The sequence below is a fragment of the Chlorocebus sabaeus genome, chromosome 23, assembly GCF_047675955.1.
Source record: "Chlorocebus sabaeus isolate Y175 chromosome 23, mChlSab1.0.hap1, whole genome shotgun sequence".
Classification (NCBI taxonomy): Eukaryota; Metazoa; Chordata; class Mammalia; order Primates; family Cercopithecidae; genus Chlorocebus; species Chlorocebus sabaeus.
Window position 1 is genome coordinate 44,497,277 of NC_132926.1, and position 21,454 is coordinate 44,518,730.

At 44.5% G+C, this 21,454-nt stretch overlaps 1 protein-coding gene across 2 annotated transcripts in view; it reads left to right on the top strand.

Moving 5' to 3' along the window:
- KLHL3 (kelch like family member 3) overlaps positions 1 to 19,868 on the top strand; it is a 115,688-nt gene extending 95,820 nt beyond the window's left edge. For both annotated transcript variants that reach the window (XM_008014548.3, XM_008014546.3), the window contains exons 11-15: positions 1,478 to 1,579; positions 4,676 to 4,804; positions 10,324 to 10,464; positions 12,865 to 13,008; positions 16,645 to 19,868. In XM_008014548.3, the coding sequence (XP_008012739.1) occupies positions 1,478 to 1,579; positions 4,676 to 4,804; positions 10,324 to 10,464; positions 12,865 to 13,008; positions 16,645 to 16,673 (545 nt within the window). In that variant the 3' untranslated portion in view covers positions 16,674 to 19,868. The remainder of the gene's footprint in view (positions 1 to 1,477; positions 1,580 to 4,675; positions 4,805 to 10,323; positions 10,465 to 12,864; positions 13,009 to 16,644) is intronic.
- Positions 19,869 to 21,454: the final 1,586 nt, after the last annotated feature.

Genomic DNA, 21,454 nt, shown 5'->3' on the forward strand with positions numbered 1-21,454 from the left:
AGCCAGTTCTGGACCAACTTTCTGTTCATTTGTAGCTACTGCCCCAGGGAGAGATCCACCCTTCTGCCTCATCCAGCATTCAGGGGAAGAGCCAGGCCTTCTTCCACACAGAATATGTAACTGCCCATGTACTAGGCTTTCTAGGACTCAGAAGAGTCCCTTTCCTACTTTTCAGTGTCTGGGAACCTATTTACTCTGAAGATGAGACTTAGAAGGAGAGCATGCTTAGCTGGGGGGTGCCTCAGGCCTCCAGTTTGAATCCTCTGCCAGACAGATGAGGGAGCTGAGTTCAGCACTTGGAAGAAACCTGGCTCAGGTCACGCAGCGGGCCAGGCTGCCCATTTTTTCTGTTGCCCTTTCTACTACCCCACTTGAAGCTTTGCCAGGCGTTTTCACCATAGGTGAGCCTTCTTGCCTCTGGACTCTATCTAGCTTCAAAATTTCAACCCGAAACCATTAGTTGACATAAACTCAGAGAGGTGATCTCATCTCTGCTCATACTGCCAGGTAGGTGTCTCAGTAAACAGTAGCTCTATTAAATTAATATGATATCCTTTGGCCCCCAGGGAGGGGAAAAGCAGTGTTTTTTACTTCTCTGAATTTTTATTTGTGTCTTCACGATTTGGGGATTTTTCTCAGCCTTCTCTTTGCCTCACTCATATAATTCCAGGGCTTTAGCCCCTCTGGAGGCTGCCTTTAGTGAGTGGGGCAAAGAGAATGAAAGGGTAGTGGTGCATTGTTTCTTTTAGAAATTACTTTTGGCTATAAGTAGAGAACCTGATTAAACTGTGCCTTAAAACATGAGGGATTTTGCTTTACTCATGAAACAAGAAGTCTAGAGGTTAGCAGTGGCTGAGTTGGTCCAGTGGCTCATGGACATTGAGACCACATTCTTTAAGATTAGATTTTCTTGGCCTTTTTCTCATGATCATGAGATAGCTGTTATACCTCCAGCCAACACATTTGTGTTCCACGGGGGAGTGGTATCTATATCAGAAAAGCAAAGGCTGTTTCTAAAATCCCCATAGACTTCTGCTTAGGTCTCATTGACTTGGTCACCCCTAGCTGTGAGGGAGTCTTAGAAAGCAAGTGTTTAGCTTTCCACTGCTAAGATAGACGAAGCTGGGGGAAAGGGGATTGGAATAGGTGTTCAGTGAGGCTACCTCAAGTGACTACTTGGAATCAAAGTATCTCACTCTGCAGTTTTTATGATCTACGTTTGCCATGCATTTCAGACACACCCCCTGTCCTTTCACAGCCCACTCTCTGGGTCAAGTCTTAATAGTCCCCGCAGGTAGACACTGCAGATGTGTTTGAGGGAGTCGCCACAGGCTGCATGGTGATTCAGAGGTGGCACCGAGCCATACATTTAGGTTTCCAGCCCCTGCATTTGGACTCCTCCCCCATCCTCACTGCTTCTTACACAGCAGGGTGAGGCCTGGTGCCATGGAAGTCTCATGAGTCTCTTGTCTCCCAGGCCTAGCATCGGTGGAAGCCTACAGCTACAAGACCAACGAGTGGTTCTTTGTGGCCCCGATGAACACGCGGCGGAGCAGTGTGGGTGTGGGCGTTGTGGAGGGTAAGGAGGCGCAGTGGCCGGTGGCCAGGCCTATCCGGCCCACAGGCCTTGTCCTGGGTCCAGCATCCTGCTTGGTGCTTCCTCTACCATGGTTTATTCCTGAGATCACTCCTCTGAGTTAGGTACTATTATCCTGATTCAGCAGACAAGACTCAGAGAGGTGGTGGAGCTCCTGGCCTGAGGCTGCTAAGTGGTGGAGCTGGGCTGGGGGAGTAGAAGGAGCCCAGAGGGGAAATGCCGGCCTGTGGTTTGGCCCGTTGTCAATAGCTCTGCTGGAGGTTGGGGAGGGGAATGGAGTAGGGAATCCATAGTCAGCATGTGACCCAGGAGGATAATGTAGTGGAGGGAGAATTAAATGTGTTTAATGAATTTTGTCCTCATATTCATATGTTGAACATTAACAGAACTGTGGGTGAGGTAGGCACGTCTTCTTAGGTCTGATGACTGTCTCTGCAGGGCAGGCTGGTGATCGAGTCCAGCTCTAGTCAGGAAATCTATGTAGGGTAAGGCAGAAGGGTGTGGTGAGGTCTCGGGCCTGGTCAGATGGTACACATTCGTTTGTAAAAAAAAAAAAAAACTCTCACGTCTAGTCTCTCGTTTTGTTTGCAAAACCCTTGTGAAGGAGATAGGCAGGACTCAGATTTTCTCCATCCTCCGGATGCCCCACGTTCTAATGACAGTAAATAGCACAGCCTGTCCTTGAACCCAGGTCTTCTGACTCCTAAGCCGGTGCTCTTTCCACTGTGCTATGTCCCTTCAGAATACTGACAAATGCCAGTGGGTAGGAGTTCTGTAAATATGTGTGAATTCAGTGTACCAAAGCATAGACTATTAGTTGAACTAAAATGTTATTTGCAGGACAACACTGATTCATCAACCTGTGCTAGTGTGAGAATTTAGATGGAATATCTGTTCATTCAGACATGTGTGCAGACATTCCATCTCTCATGTACATACTGAAGAATACACATGCAAACACAAATGTGTCCTGGGGACAGCGTAACATTCAGCGAGTTAGACATTAATAGAAATATTATTTTCTCGCACTGTATTTCTCAGTCTGCATTGGTATTGTGTAATTTAAGTTTTCATTTAAAGATATACTATTCTAACATGCTAAATAAGTCATCTTTGTGAGGGCAAGGATTTTTGTCCTCCTTCCAAGGTAAATTGTGTCTTGCAATCTCATTCTCTTGGTGGAACAGAAATTGATTTGTCTGCCAAGTATAAGTGCTTTGTCTAGCCACCTTCTCATTTCTTCTCTTGTTCCTTAGCCAGGAATATCAAACAATAGAGTAGGGGTTAAAAATAGCAAATCCCTGTTAATAGACTGAAGGAGCAACCTTGAGTGCGTATTTTTTCAGCTGATGCAGATGGAATGGTTTGATGGGGGTTAGAGGAGGTGCCATAATGGTGGTAATTTAAAATACTCCCCTTGACAAAGGCTTTTGTGAGCATGTTCTGTACGTGGAAGAAGTGCTGTCTTGTAGCACGCCCTGTTGACATGGAAGACAGGCTGGGAATTTGTTTCTTCTGCCCCTCCTGAATCTGAAGCTCTTTCGGCTGTGGGCACCCTGGGGCAGCAGAGTCCAATTTACAGCTGTGGTGAGAATGTTGAGGGAGGAACTTAAGTGGACTCTGCTTCACTGTGGCCTTGAAGAGACAGCTCTCTGCACTGTCTGGCTTCCTCTCCTCCCTCTCATCATCTCATTACCGTGGCTATACAGTTTGAATGACACTGAAAAAAAAAATGGAGGAAATCGCAATAATTTGCTACTGGCTGCCTCAAAGAATAGCTATTTAGGAAAAGACTGTGTGGATCAGAGTATAGGCAGAAGCTCCCCAAGAGAGCGGAGAGTGTGCTATGGAGATTGTCGCATCTGAACCAGCACACACCGTACAAGTAGCCTGGACCATAGAAGAGCTGCTTAGTCAGGTTTTTAAAACATTTTCACTCTGGTGCGTGCAGAACTGAGGAGGGTGTGTTTCTTTCTTCTAGATGGGTCAATTGAGAGGACCCTGGGGCAGAAAATAAAGCCAGGCTCGATGATGATAGAAGAAAAACATTTTTACATTTGATAATACAGCAGTAGTTCTGGTAGCAGAGTATAGGTTTGAGCCTGAGAATCTTTCTAACTTAAAATAATTGCGGATTTTCAAATACTAGTAGTATTCTTGGTGTCTATCCATCAAGAAAGCACATATGACCAAAAAATCTACCAAGTAATCCTGTTAAATGGATTTGCGTTTGGCGATGTTTATTTAGTCCACAACTAGTGTGACTCCTCCCTCTGTTCCCACAGAAGAGACCATCCCATTGCATTTTAAGACTAAATTTTAAACCCAAAATGTTAGAATTTCTGCTTTGGGATAGCTCAAATGCCAAATGTTTCCTCCTGCGTCCAGCCTGTCAGCTCTCAGCCCCAGGCGGAAATGATACTCTTGGGTAGCAGCTTAATGGTATTTTAATTTAAAAGTAGATGACGGCACCTCAGGGCTCTTGTGTATGGCTCAGAGATCACAGGAAGAAAAATTCCAGCCACCCTGGCCCACAATGTACAAAGAACACTCCATTCACACACTGTACCTGCCAGGGTTGTGGAAGGGGTAGAGACAATGGCTAAGACAGGTTTTGGGTTCTCATTGAAGAAGATTTTTCCATATTTATTTCATCTGCTATTTCAAGCCTTTAGCCAGAAAGGTGGTCTGCCTGCGTATAGCTGGGGGCCTTCTAACTTTCCATCTATCCAGTGCTGGTGTCTTGTTCTAGAGAAAATTTAACCTAATTCACCAGCAAGATTATGTTGAGTCCCAGTGGTGCCAGGCCATAGCTTTGGGCTGGGTATTTGGGGGTGCTTATTTAGAATGTTCAGTGTTTGCTTCTAAGGAGCTCATGGCTTAAGAGCAAGTAGAATATGTGAAGAAATGTGAAGGATGCTTTGCTTGGTTGAGGAGTAAGTTGGTGGTCCCCTGGAGAAAGAGGGAACAGAATTCTGAGGTAAGGGTGCCCCAGTTGGTTGCAGATAGGGTTTTAGCTGAGCTCTGGTTTCATGCCAGTGTCCCTGGCACCACACTCAGCCACTTTGTCTGTTGCAGGGAAGTTATATGCTGTTGGGGGTTATGATGGAGCTTCCCGCCAGTGTCTGAGCACTGTGGAGCAGTACAACCCAGCGACCAATGAGTGGACATACGTGGCGGACATGAGCACCCGTCGCAGTGGCGCAGGTATGGGAGAACCTCGGGATGCTGGCTGTGTCTGATTTGCTCACAACTGGGTCTTTACATTTTTTTTTGTTTGTTTCATTTTAGATTCAGAGGGCACATGTGCAGGTTTGTTACATGGATATACTGCATAACAGTCGGGTTTGGGCTTCTAGTGTACCCATCACCCAAATAGTGACCATTGTACCTAATGGGTAATTTTTCAACCTTCACCCTCCTTCCAGCCTCATCCCTTTTGGAATCCCCAGTGTCTATTGTTCTCATCTTTATGTCCATGTATACCCATTATTTAGCCTGTACATATAAGTGAGAAGATACAGTATTTGATTTTCTGTTTCTGGGTTATCTCACTTAGGATTATGGCTTCCAGCTCCATCCATGTTGCTGCAAAGGACATAATTTCACCCTTTATTTGGCTGCATAAGATTCCATGGTGTATACATACTGTATTTTCTTTAATCAGCCATTGATGGATACTTAGATTGGTTATATGACTTTGTTGTCAATAGTGCTGCTTTAAACGTAACGACTGTACATGTCTTTTTAGTATAATGATTTCTTTTCCTTTGCATAGATACCCAGTAGTGGGATTGTTGGGTCAAATGGTAGTTATATTTTGAGTTCTTTGAGAAATCCCCATACTGTTTTTCCATAGAAGTTGTATTAATTTATATTTCCACAACAGTGTATAAGCATACCCTTTTCTCTGCAACCATGCTAATGTCTTTTTTTTTTTTTTTTTTTTTGAGATGGATTCTCACTCTGTTGCCCATGCTGGAGTGCAGTGGCGCCATCTTGGCTCACTGCAAGCTCCGCCTCCCTGCAAACTCCGCCTCCTGGGTTCACGCCATTCTTCTGCCTCAGCCTCCTGAGTAGCAGGGACTACAGGCACCCACCACCATGCCCAGCTAATTTTTTGTATTTGTAGTAGAGATGGGGTTTCACCGTGTTACCCAGGATGGTCTCGATCTCCTGACCTCGTGATCCATCTGCCTCAGCCTCCCAAAGTGCTGGGATTGCAGGTGTGAGCCACTGCACCCGGCCTTTTTTGACTTTTTAATAATAGCCATCTGACAAGTATAAGATGATATCTCATTGTGGCTTTAATCTTCCTTTTTCTGATGATAATAATCAGATGTTAAGCAGTTTTTCATATGATTATTGGCCACTGGAGTGCCTTATTTTGAGAAATGTCTGTATGTATATCCTTTGCCTGCTTATTAATGGGGTTGTTTTTTCCTTGTTGAGTTGTTGGAGTTCCTTGTATATTCTGGACATTAGTCCTTTGTTGGGGGCATAATTTGCAAATATTTTCTCCCATTCTGTAGGTTGACTGTTTACTCTGTTGATCATTTCTTATGCTGTGCAGAAGCCTTTTTGTTTGTTTGTTTAATTAAATTCCATTTGTCTATTTTTGTTTTTGTTGCACTTGCTGTTGGCATCTTAGTCATAAATTCTTTGCCTAGGCCAATGCCCTGAAGAGTTTTTCCTAGGTTTTCTTCTAGGACTTTTATAGTTTCAGGTCTTACATTTAAGTCTTTAATCCATCTTCAGTTAATTTTTGTATATGGTAAGAGACAGAGGTCTAGTTTCATTCTTGTGTATGCAGCTAGCCACATATAGCACCATTTATTGAATAGAGTGTCTTTTCCCTATTGTTTTATTTTTGTCGACTTTTTTGAAGATCAGCTTGTTTTAAGTATGTGGCTTTGTTTTGGGGTTCTCTATTCTGTTCCATTGATTTCTGTGTCTATTTTTGTACCAGTACCATGCTGTTTTAGTTACTATAGCCTTGTAATATAATTTGAAGTCAGGTAATGTGATACTTCTGGCTTTGTTCTTTTTGGTTAAGATTGGCTTTGGCTATTCGGGCTCTTTTTTGGTTCTATATAAACTTTAGGATTGTTTATTCTAATTCTATGAAGAATGATGTTGATAGTTTGATAGGAATTGTGTTGAATCTATAGATTCCTTCAGGGAATATGGTCATTTTAATGACATTGATTCTTCCAATCCATGAGTATGGGATGTTTTTCCATTTGTTTGTGTAATCTGTGATTTCTTTAGTCAGTCACAAGTGGGTATTGGTTCAACAACCTAACATTTTATTTTAACTCCTCCTTCTTTTGTTTTGCTGTATATAATCCCACTAGCACCTTTGCAGCTAGACACAGCACTTATAAGTTAACCTTTCCTGGGGGATCACTAGAGAATGGATGAGATAATACGCTCCTCATCATCGCTTATGTTTCTATGAAGGTGTTTACATCTTTTGAAAGTGAAGGCTTACTATGTGCCAGGCACTGTCCTAACAAATACTTTTTATGCCTCAATCCATTTAATCCTCACTGCGGCCCTACAATGTGGATACAATATGAATTCCACTTATCAGATTTAGAAAGGAAGGCTGCCAGTGGTTGAGTAATTTGCCCAAGGTCATATAATTAGTAATGCTGACTCCAGAGTTAGTTTTTTAAATCCCTAAATTATCAGTCTTATTCCTCTGAAGTAGTAGGACAAGTCTTCAGTTGACAAAGCTGAGCTTGCCTGTCTGGGATTGAAAGCCAAGCTATTAGTGTTCATGTTTGGAGATAACTTATGTCCCCTACTCCCACTTTTCCTCACTTCAATGCATTCCCCAACATGGGAAGAAAATGACTTTCCAAAAGGTTTCCACTTCTACTTCTTGTCAGAAAACCAGAAGCTCTATGGTCCTTTGGGATTTTTCAGGAAGCGGAGCAACAACCCCTTCTCCCCTGCTTTGTCTTCCCATCCATTGTCTTAGAGGCCCAAAGGGAAGGGTCTGAGGGCAGACAGAGGCATCAGTCCACTGGTTCTTTATTGCTGGTTCCTGTGGTCAGTGGTGACTGATTACCAATCTGATCCTGGCGGGAAGGCTGTGTGACTTCTGAGAAGGGTGGCCACATTCCCACAATGTTATTCCTTTCTCTCTCTCTCTTTTTTTGTGTGTGTGTATTTTTGGAGATTGAGTTGTGATCTCATTTTATAGTACCAAACATATGACCACTTCCTCAGCATTCTTTAAAAAGTATGCTATTTTAATATTTTTAAAGAGCCTTTGTGTGCTCACTGGTTTCGAAAATAAAATCTGCATGATGCCATTTAAGAAGTGTTTGTGTTTGGAGTGCTATTTTTAGGGAATTTTTGTCTCTGCTGATTCTGACAGGTTGGCCCTTCCTGAATGTGGAGCCATTGCCTGGAAGTCAGGAGGCCCGGGACTGGGTGCTGGGTCTGCTCTCATTTGCCATATGACCTTCCTTGGGCAAATCCCTTCCCTTATTCTGGCCTCTAATTCCTTATATGTGAAATGAGTGGGTTGTAGGGTTGTAGTAGGTGTTCCCTAAGAACCAAGTCAATCCACAAATCCCATGATTCTTTTCCTGTCGTAAACCTCTTTCGGAAATTTTGGTTTCTAAAGTTTTGGTAGAGTCTTCTTCGTACTCCCTAGAAATCCTCTGTTGTGACGTAAGGGGTGAGAGCTCAGCATGCCTGGGGCAGCACACCCTGAGATGCGTGACCGCTCCTAGGGCCGAAAGCCTGGGGAGTCAGCCGGGCGTGAAGCCGCCAGGGCAGACCTGCGTTAGGAAGCTCAGGCTTGTCTCTGTGGAGGGAGCCGCCTTTGGAGACTACAGCTGCTTTGTCTCTGCCAAGCTGCTGAAATGGTTATTGCTGGGTGGACATCACCTGGCCCTATTCCTGTCTCTTACCTATACTGGAGGACCTGGAGGGTGACACGTCTGTTGCCTGGGAGTGCAGTGTCCCTGGGAGGCACACTGACCTTGATTTAGGAAATCAAAACCAGCCCTTTTTCCTGAGGTTACTGTCAGAGCCCTGGCCTCCGACTCCCAGGTCAGCCTTTCTTCAGTGCTTCACTTTTGTGAGATGTGGGCAAGTCTCACCTCTGGAGTTGGGAACCCACATACTTATCAAGATGGGTGTTCTTGTTGGCTGAAGACCCAGAGACCAGAGGCCCTGGCCTTTGGCTGCCTGAGGCCCTCTGAGGTGCCAGGAGCCCCTGTGGCTCTAGGTCCAGGATGCCGCTGCATGAATGTTTATGGATGAGGCTGCACTAGGGCAGAGGCAGAGTTGCCTGAGTGCCTGGAAGGCAGCTCGCTTCCTCAGCAGGGTGTGGGCAATGCTACCAGATGGTTAGGGGAAAAAGAGGCCATCCCGGGAATGCGTGTTCCTGCTGAGCATGGAGGAAAGGAAGGTGAGGCAGCTTTGGAACTCAACGGAATTGTATTAAACCTGTCAGTTAGAGAGAGCCATTGTTGATACGACAGCACCATCTGCTGTTAGTTTAGAGCAACTGCTGGGAGCCACTAGCACACCCACATAATTGCTGGGAGGGATTTTATTAATTTATATTTTTGTCATTCAAGCAATATTTCTTGAGAACCTACTGCCGTGGGGCACAGGGAAGCAGTCGAGGACAAGGTGAAAACAGTCCTCATCCATATGGAGTTATAGTCTACAAGTCTGGTTCTTGGGTCTGAAACCTGGCTGCACATCCCAGTCACCTGAGGAACTTTTTCTGACTCCTGACCAGTGTGGAATCTCTCTTTAAAAAGCTTCCCAGTCGATTGAGATGCAGCCTGCCCACGGAGTGGAGTAGTCTGTGGTCCATGGGAACTACTGATCTAGTACAACTCTTTCCCTTTACAAATAGGGAAACTGAGGCCCAGAAAGGGGAAGGGTCACCCAGTGAGCAAGTCAGAGAGGCAAGTCCGGAACACAGGTGTCCTAGCTACCAGGTCAGTTGCACTTTCTAGATTCTGTGCTGTCTTCCCTCTTTATGGCTTTCATCTTCTTGTTGTATAAAAGGGTTTTAAAAGATTATACTAAAACTTGTAAACGAAGCAATTCTAGCACTCAGCTCAGGCTGATCAACATGGTTAGTGATCTAATAATGCCCTCTGCAGTACAGGAGGAGAGAAGTGGGCAGAAAGGTCAGCTTCTGCTTACATGACCAGCAGGGAGGCCTCCTTAATAATAATTTCAACACTTTTGCTGTGTCGCTAGTTTCAATTTTTAACTCTTTTTAATCAACTAATATAAGGATGAGTAAGTAATACAACATTGTAGGAAAACTAGGCAATATAGATAGGCAAAAAAGGAAAATGAATGTAATTTACCACTCAGAAATAATTATTCTTAATATTTTAATGGATTTCTTTCAGTATTTTTTGTCCTTTTTTCTTTGCTTATGAACATCGTCCCCTGCATGTATATATGTATGTATATATTTATGTTTTTTCAAAACAGAATTTGGGTCACATTTGCTTTATACTTCAAAGTTTTGAGGTTGCGAGTCTTATGAGGAGGCGGGTAGGGTGTCATTATATTTGTTTTACAGATGAGGACACTGAGGTCCAGGGAGACAAAATGGCACTCCCCAAGTCCCCTCGCTGGTCAGGGCTGTCCAGGACTGGACCCCAGGCCTCCTGATTTCTGGTTACTGTAGCCAGCCTGAGGCTGGGACACTGTGCTCTGCCTTTCAGGGGTTGGAGTGCTTAGCGGACAGCTGTACGCCACAGGTGGGCATGATGGGCCTTTGGTGAGGAAGAGCGTTGAGGTTTACGATCCTGGAACAAATACCTGGAAGCAAGTGGCAGACATGAACATGTGCCGGCGCAATGCAGGTAATGACTGCTCTCTCCATCTCCCCTTTGGGGGTCGTGTGCCTTTTCTCCCTGAAGACACTGGCTCTAAACAGCAGGGAGATTCCCAGGGTCTGGAGCTGAGTGTATATCCTGAACAGGGAGTGTCCATTTTCCAGGTGGGCTCTCGGTTAGAGGAGGGGAGAAATTGAGACCCTGAAAGCTAGCTGCAGATCCTGCAACCTAGATGCAGAGGATCCCCTTCCTCTCCACTGAAGGGTGATGACTTTTACCACACACGGATGAGCACAGACCTGGAAAAGTCCTCTGGTTGCCGTCAGTACCGGCTGCCCGACAGCTTTGTAGGTAGCTAAGCACAGGGCTCTGTGGACAAGGGCCAGACAATGGCGCTTGGTTCTATCTTTTCTTTGCTAGTGCCTGGCTAGGAGAACCTCTCACTTCCTACTTGAAACCAGTCTCCTTCCTTGCAGGGACAGTTGGACCCTTGATCGGTTCTCCTTTCCTTATTGCTTTCTTTGTATTCCTGTCTCTCCTTTCCTTCTTGTCTCCTATGCCTTCCTGTAGGAATGATTTACTGTAGAGTATTTAGGTTTATATTTCCTGGAGCATGAGGCCCCTTTTAAGCTATTTCCTTTTTGAGCTTTGCCTTGTGGGTTGTGTACTGTGTCAGTATACCTTTATGCCTCTTTGCTCTAGGAAAGTGTTGGCTTAGCCCAACTTCCCAGGCTGGAAAGACACACAGGTGACTTTCAGGCAGATCCATTTTCATTATTCTCATATTACCTGTTTGCTAAGCCCGTTCGTGTCTGACTTGGAAGTGCAAACAGGGGCTGAGGGGATGTTTATTAATTTACTCGTTGCCTAAGCCTGCTGTGATAGAAGTTCTCATTTGGCTTGAAGCCACATGAGCAAAGAATTACAGGACCCTTAAGGCAGCTAGTCTACCTAGAACCTGGGAATTCAGTTTAGATGTAAATGTGTGTTTGCATAAAATTCATGCATAGATATTTCTATTTTTTAATAATAAAAATGGAATTACACTATAACACTATTTTTTAACCTTTTTTTTTTTAAAAAAAAACTCACTTTACAATCTCTCATGAATATCTTATTACAACACTAAACTTACTTATATGATATTATTTTAAATGACTATATCATAATTTAAGCAATCTACTATTGGATACAGGTTATTTCCATCTTTTCTGTACTATAAGTCATACTTTAGTTATTATAAATGGTCTTTATAGCTAAATCAGTGCACACATTTAAAATTATTTCTTTAGAATAAAAGGCCAGAAATAGATTTTTTTTTTTTTTTTGAGACAGGGTCTCGCCCTCTCAGGCTAGATTGCAGTGGCATAATCTTGGCTGTGCAACTCTGCCTCCTGGGCTCAAGAGATCCTCCCAGCTCAGCCTCCTGAGTAGTTGGGACCACAGGTATGCACCATCACATCTGGCTAATTTTTGTATTTTTTGTAGAGACAGGGTTTCACCATGTTGCCCAGGTTGGTCTTGAACTCCTGGGCTCAAGTGATCCATCTGCCTTGGCCTCCCAAAGTGCTGGGATTATAGGTGTGAGCCACTGTACATGGCCAGAAATGGACTTTTTTAATTAGAGGGAGCACATGTATTTTAGATGCCATCCAGGAAGGTGTCCATTTTATCGTCTCACCAGTATTTGAGAGTACCTTCAGCAACACTGATAATTGCTACTTTTTGGAGTATCACCAGTCCCTTAATCTAATTTTGAAAAACACACAACATATTGGACTATGGCCTTTGAAAGTCTTAATAAGCAATAATTAATTACGTTTTCGTATGCCTTAGACCCTGCTGCATGAGACCTTGCCCAAAACCCATCTCACTCTGAGATCAGGGTGGGAGCTGTTCCTCATCCCTGGGAGCTGTGGGTGAATGTAGACCTCAGTCTTGTAAAGGGATTACAGACATAACCATCAGCATCACACAGTGTGGATATAACATAGGGCTTATCAAGGGAAAACTTAGCAGCAGAGAAGTAGTAGCATGCATGAAGTCCCCTGAATTGTTTTATTCCCTAGCTCAGGCCTGGCACAGGAGGTCTGTGTACACCTTTCCAGTAGAGAGGGGTCTGTGCCCATATGCTCTACATACTTATAGTGTAGGTATGTGTGTGGCGGAGGGCATACACGTTATAAGTAATCAGACTCCCAGGTCAGGGAAATGATCTTGTTAGGAAGAAGGATCCTTGGAGCCCAGTGGCTGTTGTCAGTATTTTCTTCCACTTAGCAAACTCAAACTTGCAGAGCCAAATCTCCATTGTATTTCCATGAAGGGAGGAAAAGAGCCTCCCAGGCTATCCAGATTTGTCTCTTGATCAATTCTGATCTCTTGGTACACCTGCTGTGATGTCTCCTATGGCTTTTGTTTGACTCCCAGGGGTCTGTGCAGTGAATGGGCTCCTGTATGTGGTTGGAGGGGATGATGGGTCCTGCAACTTGGCTTCGGTGGAGTACTACAATCCTGTCACTGACAAATGGACACTGCTTCCAACCAACATGAGCACGGGGCGGAGCTATGCAGGTCAGTGTGTGCCATCTCCATGCCCATCCCAGAGGCCTCCAGCATACTGGGGGAATGAGGGGTGGGTGGGCCGGTGGGATGAGGGGATGTGAGCTTGCTTAACTTGGGCCTGAGTGCCTCCTCCAGGGATGACAGGTAATTGTTACATGGCCACCACTCTTTCATTCTGAGCTCATGACAGATACTGATAATTAGCACTTATTACCCCCTGCCCCTGCCCTGACCCTGTGAACCTGAAGGTAGCCTCAGAATTTATAACATTTGTTCCATCGAGCCACTCCAACTGAACTGAGTTGTCACAAGAGATTTTAGAATTTCATTGCCATTCCTGGTTTACTTTGTGCCAGGCTCCTAGATGGCATAAGATGCAGTTCTTGCTGTCCAGAGTTGAACTGGACAACTGGGAAGACAAGATGATGTATATACAAGTTCTAAATGACATACACTAGACAGGCTTTAGCACATGAAAGACTGGTGAGAACTGGCAAAGCCGGGGAACCCTTCCTGGAGGAGATAGGCTCAATTAAACTTTGAGGCTGGATCACAATCACACAAATGGCTGTCCTTTAGTGGGTGGCTGGCCCCGTGCCATGGGGCAGTGTGTTAGGAACAGAGTGTGCATTTGTTTTCATCTTTTCAGCAACTCTTGGGCTGAATGGGACTGTATTCATTTGTTTTATGGATGATGAAACTGAGGTTTGGAGAGTTGAAGTAACTTGCTGAAGGCCACACAGCTAATAAATGGCAAAGTCAGTTCAAACCCAGAGCTCTAAGTCCATGCCCTTTGTGCTACCCCAGCTCAGGGTAAGCCTTAGAGTAAGGCACCAGGCGGGTGTGGAAGCTTCTTCCTGGGGAGTGTGTGTGAGGGGTTTGGTGAGTGGCAGGGGCAGGGGTGGCGTCAGAGTTGGTGTTTCTCTCTATGGGGAGATGAGCAAATATATATCCACAGTGTAGTTCAGTTCCTTGTATCTGGTTTTCCAGAACCTGGAATAGAGATAACATTATTTATCCAGCACACACGGAACATACCAGGCATTATCCAAAGTATTTGATAGTCATTATCTCTTTTAATCCATACCACAACTCCAGGGATATTCTTCCAATTCCCATTTTGCGTTATCAAGGTCAGTCATTCCATCTAGTTTGACTGCAGAGGAAGATTGTGCTGTGCAGATTTGAAGGAGTTTGCAGCACATTCTTTCAACGTAAGACTTCTGTTGCAATGGACTTTAACTTTTTTCTTCCTTTAGAGTTTTTTTCACCTTGTAATGCTTTTTTTTGGCTAAGTATAAAACATTTTAGAAGAAGTTTGGTCCTGGAGTAATTCTGTTCTGGGATGAGTGAGACAAGTAAGGTTCTTCCCTTGACTCCATGCGTGCCTTAATGAGAGGGGAAGAGTTAAGTGTGGGTGGTTAGAATTTCATATATATGCTGAATATTTCATGTACCTTTCTTCATTGTCTGCCCTCTCCAGAAGTAGGTAGGAAGCAGACAAGCAAACCTGCAATTTTATGTTCAAACCCACTTACTGAGTCTATTATCTTAAAGTCTAAGGAAATGTTCCAAAATGCAAAGATTTGTGGACAAAGTTATTTATTGGGGCCTTACTCATGATAGGAAAAAACTGAGAATAACTTAATGTCTGACATGAGGGAAATAGTTAATAATCTATGGGATATTTATATAGTGTATGGATTTTTAATGTTATGAGAAAACATTTGTAATAGCCTGTTAGGTTAAAAAAGGATGCGAAGTTGTATGAACCTTGTGAACTCACACATGTAGTCCTGTATTGCTGGTAGCGGGAGTAGGGGTTGAATAGCTGCTGCTGCTTCTGCAGGTGGATATTGGAGTCAGATGTGAATTTGAATCCCAGCTCTGCCACTAGCCCTGAGTCTCTGGGCCAGATATCCTATCATACTGAACCCCTGTTGTCTTATTTGTAAAATGGGAATAAAATTAGACTAAGCCTTTTAGGGTGCTGTGAGAATGAAATGCAGTAATACTTGTGAAGAGCGAAGCACAATGCCTGCCTGGCAGTAGACACCATGCAGTAAATGATTGTAATTATTATTAGATGCTAGAAAGTATTCCAAAAAGACAGTGGTGGTTTTCTTTGTGTGAAGGGATTAAAGCTTTTTTCTTTGTGTTCTGCATTTTCCAGATTTCCCATAATGAGAATATATTACTTTTATAATCAAGATAAAGGTTATATGAAAAAGCAACACAGGAGCCTGCTTTCAAAAACAAAAAGCTACCTTCTGAAAGAGATGTCTGAGATTCAAGTAAGATGCTGTCAAGACCAGGCACCTGGACTCAGGCTCTGCCTGCCTCGAAGCTTCAATGTCTGCACCTTTAGCCAGGAATAAACAGGAAATAGATGTCTTAGCAGAATATCTCCAGTGGGGTATCCTGGCTTGCTTTTAGCCATGTTCTGTCAATCTCATCTTCAACCAGAACATTTTATAGTTGTGGGACTATGTTAAAATAAGGCTCCAGTAACCATCCTGCCTGGAGACACCTATAAGTTAGGATTTCGTTTAGCAACAGGCACCAGAAACCCTGACAGATACTTTCCTAAATAAGGAAGTGAGTGTATTTGTCTCAAGTAGAAAGAAATCCAAGGTTGGCCTGGGGGCTCAGACTGACATTGAAGAACCAGGTTTCTCTTCTCTTTTCTGTTCTGCCAGCTTTATCAAGGGCTGCTGCCTCCCCTTGGCCTTGCGTGAGCATTCCAGTCACAACAAGAACAAAGCCAGCGTTGCAACACTGGCACACTTGCCTTTATAGTCTTATTGGCCAGCACTGGGTCACATGGCACATCTAACTGCCAGGCAGTCTGGGAACCCGAGCTTTCAACTTGCTGGTGGCTGTAGTCAAGGACAGCAAGTTGGAAGGATGTTGATGGAATCAACCTGTACTATCTGATATGTAGCCTCAGTCCCTTACAGTGAGGTTCTGGGTCATGCGTGGATTTATAGTTAGGTGTTGAGCGTGGTTCACCTGGACTAAAACAGTAACACAGCGTACATGTCTAGAGCATTTATCAAAGTCGAGATTGTCACACTGGCAGGGTCTGTTAGATGACATTCGTGTGGGAACTGAGCATAAAGAGGTCAAAGAACTTGCCAAAGGCCATAGTGCAGGTTGACTGGTGGCAGAGCTAGGATTGGAATTCAGTCTTTCTTGCTCCCGTGAAGGCAGCCTACTATACTTTCCACTTCATTCCAGTGTCTTCTAAAAGTAGAGATGAATCACCCATCGCTTCTCTTACAATGATTCAAATTTAGAGCTGCGTAGCTGCCCCTGGGCACTGAGCATTGTTGGGCTGGGTGCTAGGGCTGGGGATGGGAGTCACCACAGTGAGTTCATGTGATGACAGCGGGTGAGACCACTAGCCAGCGGTGTTTGAGGGACTGTGCTCATAGGTTCAAGTGTCTTGCCAGGACTTGGCTGTTGGAGTGGGGAGCGGCCAGCTGCTAGCAGCCTGAGTCCACAGACACTTCGATATCAGGATAAAAATTGTACACATTTCCCTTGGCTGTGACTCAGGATATCTTGGATTCATGAACTCACTGGGAGTCTGAGTAATTTTGGAGAAGCTAAGATGATAACTTTCTCCCCCTTTCTTATTAGGTGTTGCCGTGATTCACAAGTCCTTGTGACCCAAACTCCCACTGCCAGGAGGTGGAGGAAGGAGCAGGTGCTGCCTGTGACTCTGAACAGCAGGACCTTGGTGACTGGATTCAACTCCCTTGGGAGGCTCTGTGCTGCTGTGAGAACCGCTCTCCTCTGACTTGGCAGACTGGTGTTGTTCATCGCAGTGTGGACACCATTACCCACCCCCGCTCCCCTGAGGTGCTCTGGCCTATGCCCTGAGCAAGGGGGTCCTGACAGCCCCAGGCAGCACCTTTGGGCTTTGTTTTGGTGTTTCTACAGGGACAATACAGACCCTGGAATGTGTGTGTGTGTAGAACGTGGTGTTTCTCTAAGTTGGGGGGGTAAGCGTGTGTGACAGTCTACTGGATTTCTTTACTACTGATCCTTTCGCTGTGTTAAAAATCAAATCACAGAGACCTCTCTTCTGGATTTGTCCCATGGGGACCCTGAGACTACTAAAGCTGCTTTCTTCCGAAGGTCCAGTTGGACAGTCTGGGAATGTCCAGAAATAACTAGTGAGAGGGGCAGTTCCCTGGCCACACCCACTTATGTACTTTAACTACTGTGACTTTGTCTGCAGAAGAGCTAGAGAATTTTCAAAGCTGCACCGTGTCCTCTGTGTGCTAGAATAAGGGACAAATAGGTTCCCTGCGCTTCTCAGCCCACTGTTTTTCCTTGAGTTCTCCTACCGGAAGCAGATGAGAACTGCCCAGTCTTCAGGTTTAGGCCATTGGTCTTTGATGTCATAGATTCCAGGCCTGGGAGATGTTACGTCTCTTCAGGTGGGAAAACTAGCTCTTCAGAGAAGCCTCGGGTAACACTGAAAAAAACAAAAAAACAAAAAACCAGGAAAAAAGCAAAAAACCAAAAACCAAAGTGGTAAGGATTCAGTTCCTGCCTGTAATGGTCTCAGAGAGGGTCCTACTTTTAGGTTTTCCCAGGATGGGACAGTCCCCGTTTATACTTAATATCCAGGTTTAATTATTCACAGCACCCCGTTTTACTCTCTGAAGTGTTCTGGTTTGGAGGATAAATAGGAGGTCACCCTCCTCCAAACCCAAAGATAGATTTGTGCCTGTGTTGGATGGAGTCGTGTGTGATTCAGATGGACGTTGGATGGCTTCAAAGGAATATACCACTAGAGCTGGCCCTTGGCGCTTTGTGACAGTGGTCAAGTCTGTCTAATGTCCTTGTCTTCTTTTTCTTGTGCTTTCCCCCATTCCAGGGTGTGCACCCTCTCCCCAACCCCCAAGAACCCCACTACTGCTTTCCCTGTGAGGTAGGAGGTGTCAGTGGGCCCTGGGTTTGAGGCCTCCTGAGGTGTGCTTGCGTTTTAAAAAGGGAGCTTGGGAAGAGCTTTGCTAATTCACAGGTAAAAATGATTAATGATAGAACTTCAAGCATCTTGAGGAGTGGGCATTTGAGGGTGCATGGAGTAATTTGTCTTTAAAAAACTTTAAAGTTGTGCTGTTCGTAAACTAGCAAATTGCTCATGCTGGAATTTCTGGCATAAGCAGGGGAAGTCTTGTGTCTGGAGAATAGTCTCATACCTTGCAGTCTGGGACACTCCCTACTTTGAGAATCCACCTACAGGAAGCCAAGGAACTTTATACATCCTGATGTTGGACTTCTGATACGGCTGGGCTGCTTCCAAGCAGGTGCTGCCGGAGATTGGCATCCCCCAACCCCTCCAGTCGGAAACCCCAAAGTCTTCCCCGCCAGTGGGCCGCTTTGTGTATTTACTGTATATTTATTGTGCCCTAAATGTGCAACTCTCCTAAAGACAAAACTTCTCTTTCTGATGTTAAGCACATATTTCTTCAACAAGACGCTTGGAGAACAACAAGGTACCCAGAAGTTGTAGAAGCCTTCAGAAGAGGCTAAAATATCCAGTTTTGGGGGACCTGGAAGAAATGTCTCCAAAGGAAGCAAGGCATGTTTTAGTTGAGTACTGTGGTCTCACTATGAAGTGGGGATGACGGTGGCTTCAGAACTCTACCTGGCTGTGGGTTGGAAGCTCATGGAATGAGAAATGTCCTTTCTCTTTCTCTGAGGAAATTTTGAGTCTTGTTTTGGTGTGTCTGTGTAATGGGGATGGGGTTGGGGTTGGGATCTGATGTATGCCATCCACAGAAGCTCTCAATTTCAGATGACAGGTGAATTCCCCGTCCCTCCCCGACCATTGAGAAGCTAGACTTTCGTGCTGGAGAGGCTATTTTTTATGTGTCATCTTCCAGGGAAGGGTCCCTCCACTGAAAGCTAGTCAGTCATGTTTTCTGTTTTTGGATTTTTGCAATTGGTTTCGCCTCATGTCTCCCTCCCTACAAAGCACCGCCTCTGCTGGGCGTGCTGGCGAGGCCGTGTCTGTTTCACCCTCGTGTGTCCTTTCTCACGGGGACCAGAACACTGGTACGTCATCACCAAAGCCAATCTGCTCCAGCTGCCCACAGATGCCACCAAAACCTGCTATCTCTTCATTACCAGGTAGGATTCTCTTTCCCCAGTGGACACAGCAGGCTATTTTCGAGTTTGTGCTGGTCACATGGTAGATGAAGCCTCTTACTGCCCCACTTAGGGTGGCCACGGCTGCTTGTGAATGCAGCTTTGCCAGTGGCGTATCTGTCATCTGACTGAGGTGGTGAAATGGAATTGAGGCCCAAGGTTAGAAGCAGCCGAGACGCCACTTGGATACTGATTTGAACAATGTAGAAGTCAGATTCTGAATTCCAAAGTTATTTCTCATAAGTACCCAATGGCATCTCTCCATCTACAAAGTTGCAGTATTATGCAAATGAAAGTGACCTCATTTTCTGCTATGCAATAAGAATACTTAATTCTATTTCCTGACAAGCCAGTTGCAATATCCCCGAAGATGCTTTTTGAGCTGTCTTACTTTGATATCTGTTGTGTAATGTTTGTATATTTCTGAGCCAGATCCTTTCAAAGATTGCCTTTTTATAAAATTGAAGCTGTAGCTTTTAGGCTAAAATTTTAATGTAGATATTTTTATAAGATATTTTTTTCAAGATGTTTGAATCGCTTTTTATTGTCCATGATAATATGTTATGTTCTTTGCATCATTCACTCTCAAACATAGTTCATGCCTGTAGCTCTCTTCCTTTTGTTTCTCACCCTCCAGAAGCATCTTTTTCAGTAGCTCCAGGTAGATGAGCCTTTTTTTTTTTTTTTTTTTTTTTTTTTTTGTTTTTAAATACCATATTCAAGGGAGTCTGCTGCATTTTAAAACACAGTCGCTGGTGTTTCTTGAATTGCTAGGGACTGATGTTGTGTTCGACTCAGCTCTTGCCCATCTGTATTGATTGTGTGTGTGTTTTTTTTTTTGGAGTCTGCTTCTGTGGGGGTGAGGCTGGGCTGTCTCATGGTGGCTCCCACTGACGGGCACTGAGGCTGGCACCCTGTGGCATGGAGAAGCCTCAGGGAAAGACCTGCCCCCCAGCACACACTCCCATAGTGTCCTAGGTCCAGCCGACCATTCCTTATTCTCTTCTATCTCCTTGTTCATCTGAAGCTTCCAATAGCTTGAGGCCTTTGCTGCTGGATGATGCCCTTTTTGGGAGCGTCTTGTCTCTGACCTTTGGAAGAGGGGTCAGTCCTCATGATCCCCATGTGTTAAGCATGTGCTTTGCAGGTGCTCACACGACACTTACAACTTACTTCCTGAGCTGTGTCTCTACTCCAGGCTCTGGTTTGTGTATTTATCTGCCATTAGCATCATGATTTTAAAAATTTATTATTATTATTATTGTTGGGACAGGTGCCATTTACATTGCCTCCATGCTCCCCATTTGCACCTAGCTGGATCAGGTTGGGAGGCTGAGCAAACTCATATTCCAGTTAGTTGGAGTTTTTAAAGGCTCTGTTTGCCTGGAGAAGCAAGGAGGTTAGAATGTATTTTTTTTTTTTAAGCATTTGCACTATTTAGAGTCCTAGCCCCTCATGTTCAGCTGTGCTGTGTTTCTACTGACCAAACAGGAGAGCCAGCAGCACTTCCAGCGTTTGGGAATGGAAGAGATTACTTCTGTAGTGGATAATTGCAGCCTCATAGCCCCTGTGCAACCTTCGTCATGGGACTCAGTGACTCATGGATATAGCATCAGCCATGGCAGGAATGCACAGGACTGTGGCATTTGCAGCATCAAATTGCCCTAGTGCCATGTTTGGTTATGAGATTGTAAATTATTCGCTCCCCTGTCCTCCCCTCCCCTCGTTTTCAGTGGCAATAGAGGACCCTTGTGCTTTTTGTTTGATTTGCATATTATGTGTAAAATACTTCCTTTGAAAGAAAAGTGAAGACGCTGAATGTGTATGTCTGTGTGGGTGCTCTGTCCCTGTGGTTGTCATAGCCAGTCAGACTTGATCACTGACACCCCGTACAACATGTTGCATAGGTAAGATCCTCGGTCTGGTGTTCTCTGCATGGCTGTTAGGGACTGTATATCTTGTGAAAGAACGCTTGTCACCTGCTTGATCAGTTACAGCGATAGCTGAAGAAACATTTCCTCAAATGTATTATTTTAACAGGAATCATGTTCTAATTTCCCATCCTTTAATTTTAATAAAAGTTGAACTGTGCAAACTTTTCTCAGTATTTCATTTGTGTAGTCCACTCTGCTATGTCTCAAACATGAAAAGGACAGATTTATTCCTGTATGTCTTCAGATTAAAAAAATTTTAAGATCTACTGGACAAGATCTGGGTTCCTTGGTTTCCATCACTGGCCCCAGCAGGGTGCCAGGCCCACAAAGACCTTCTTCAATGAGGCCAA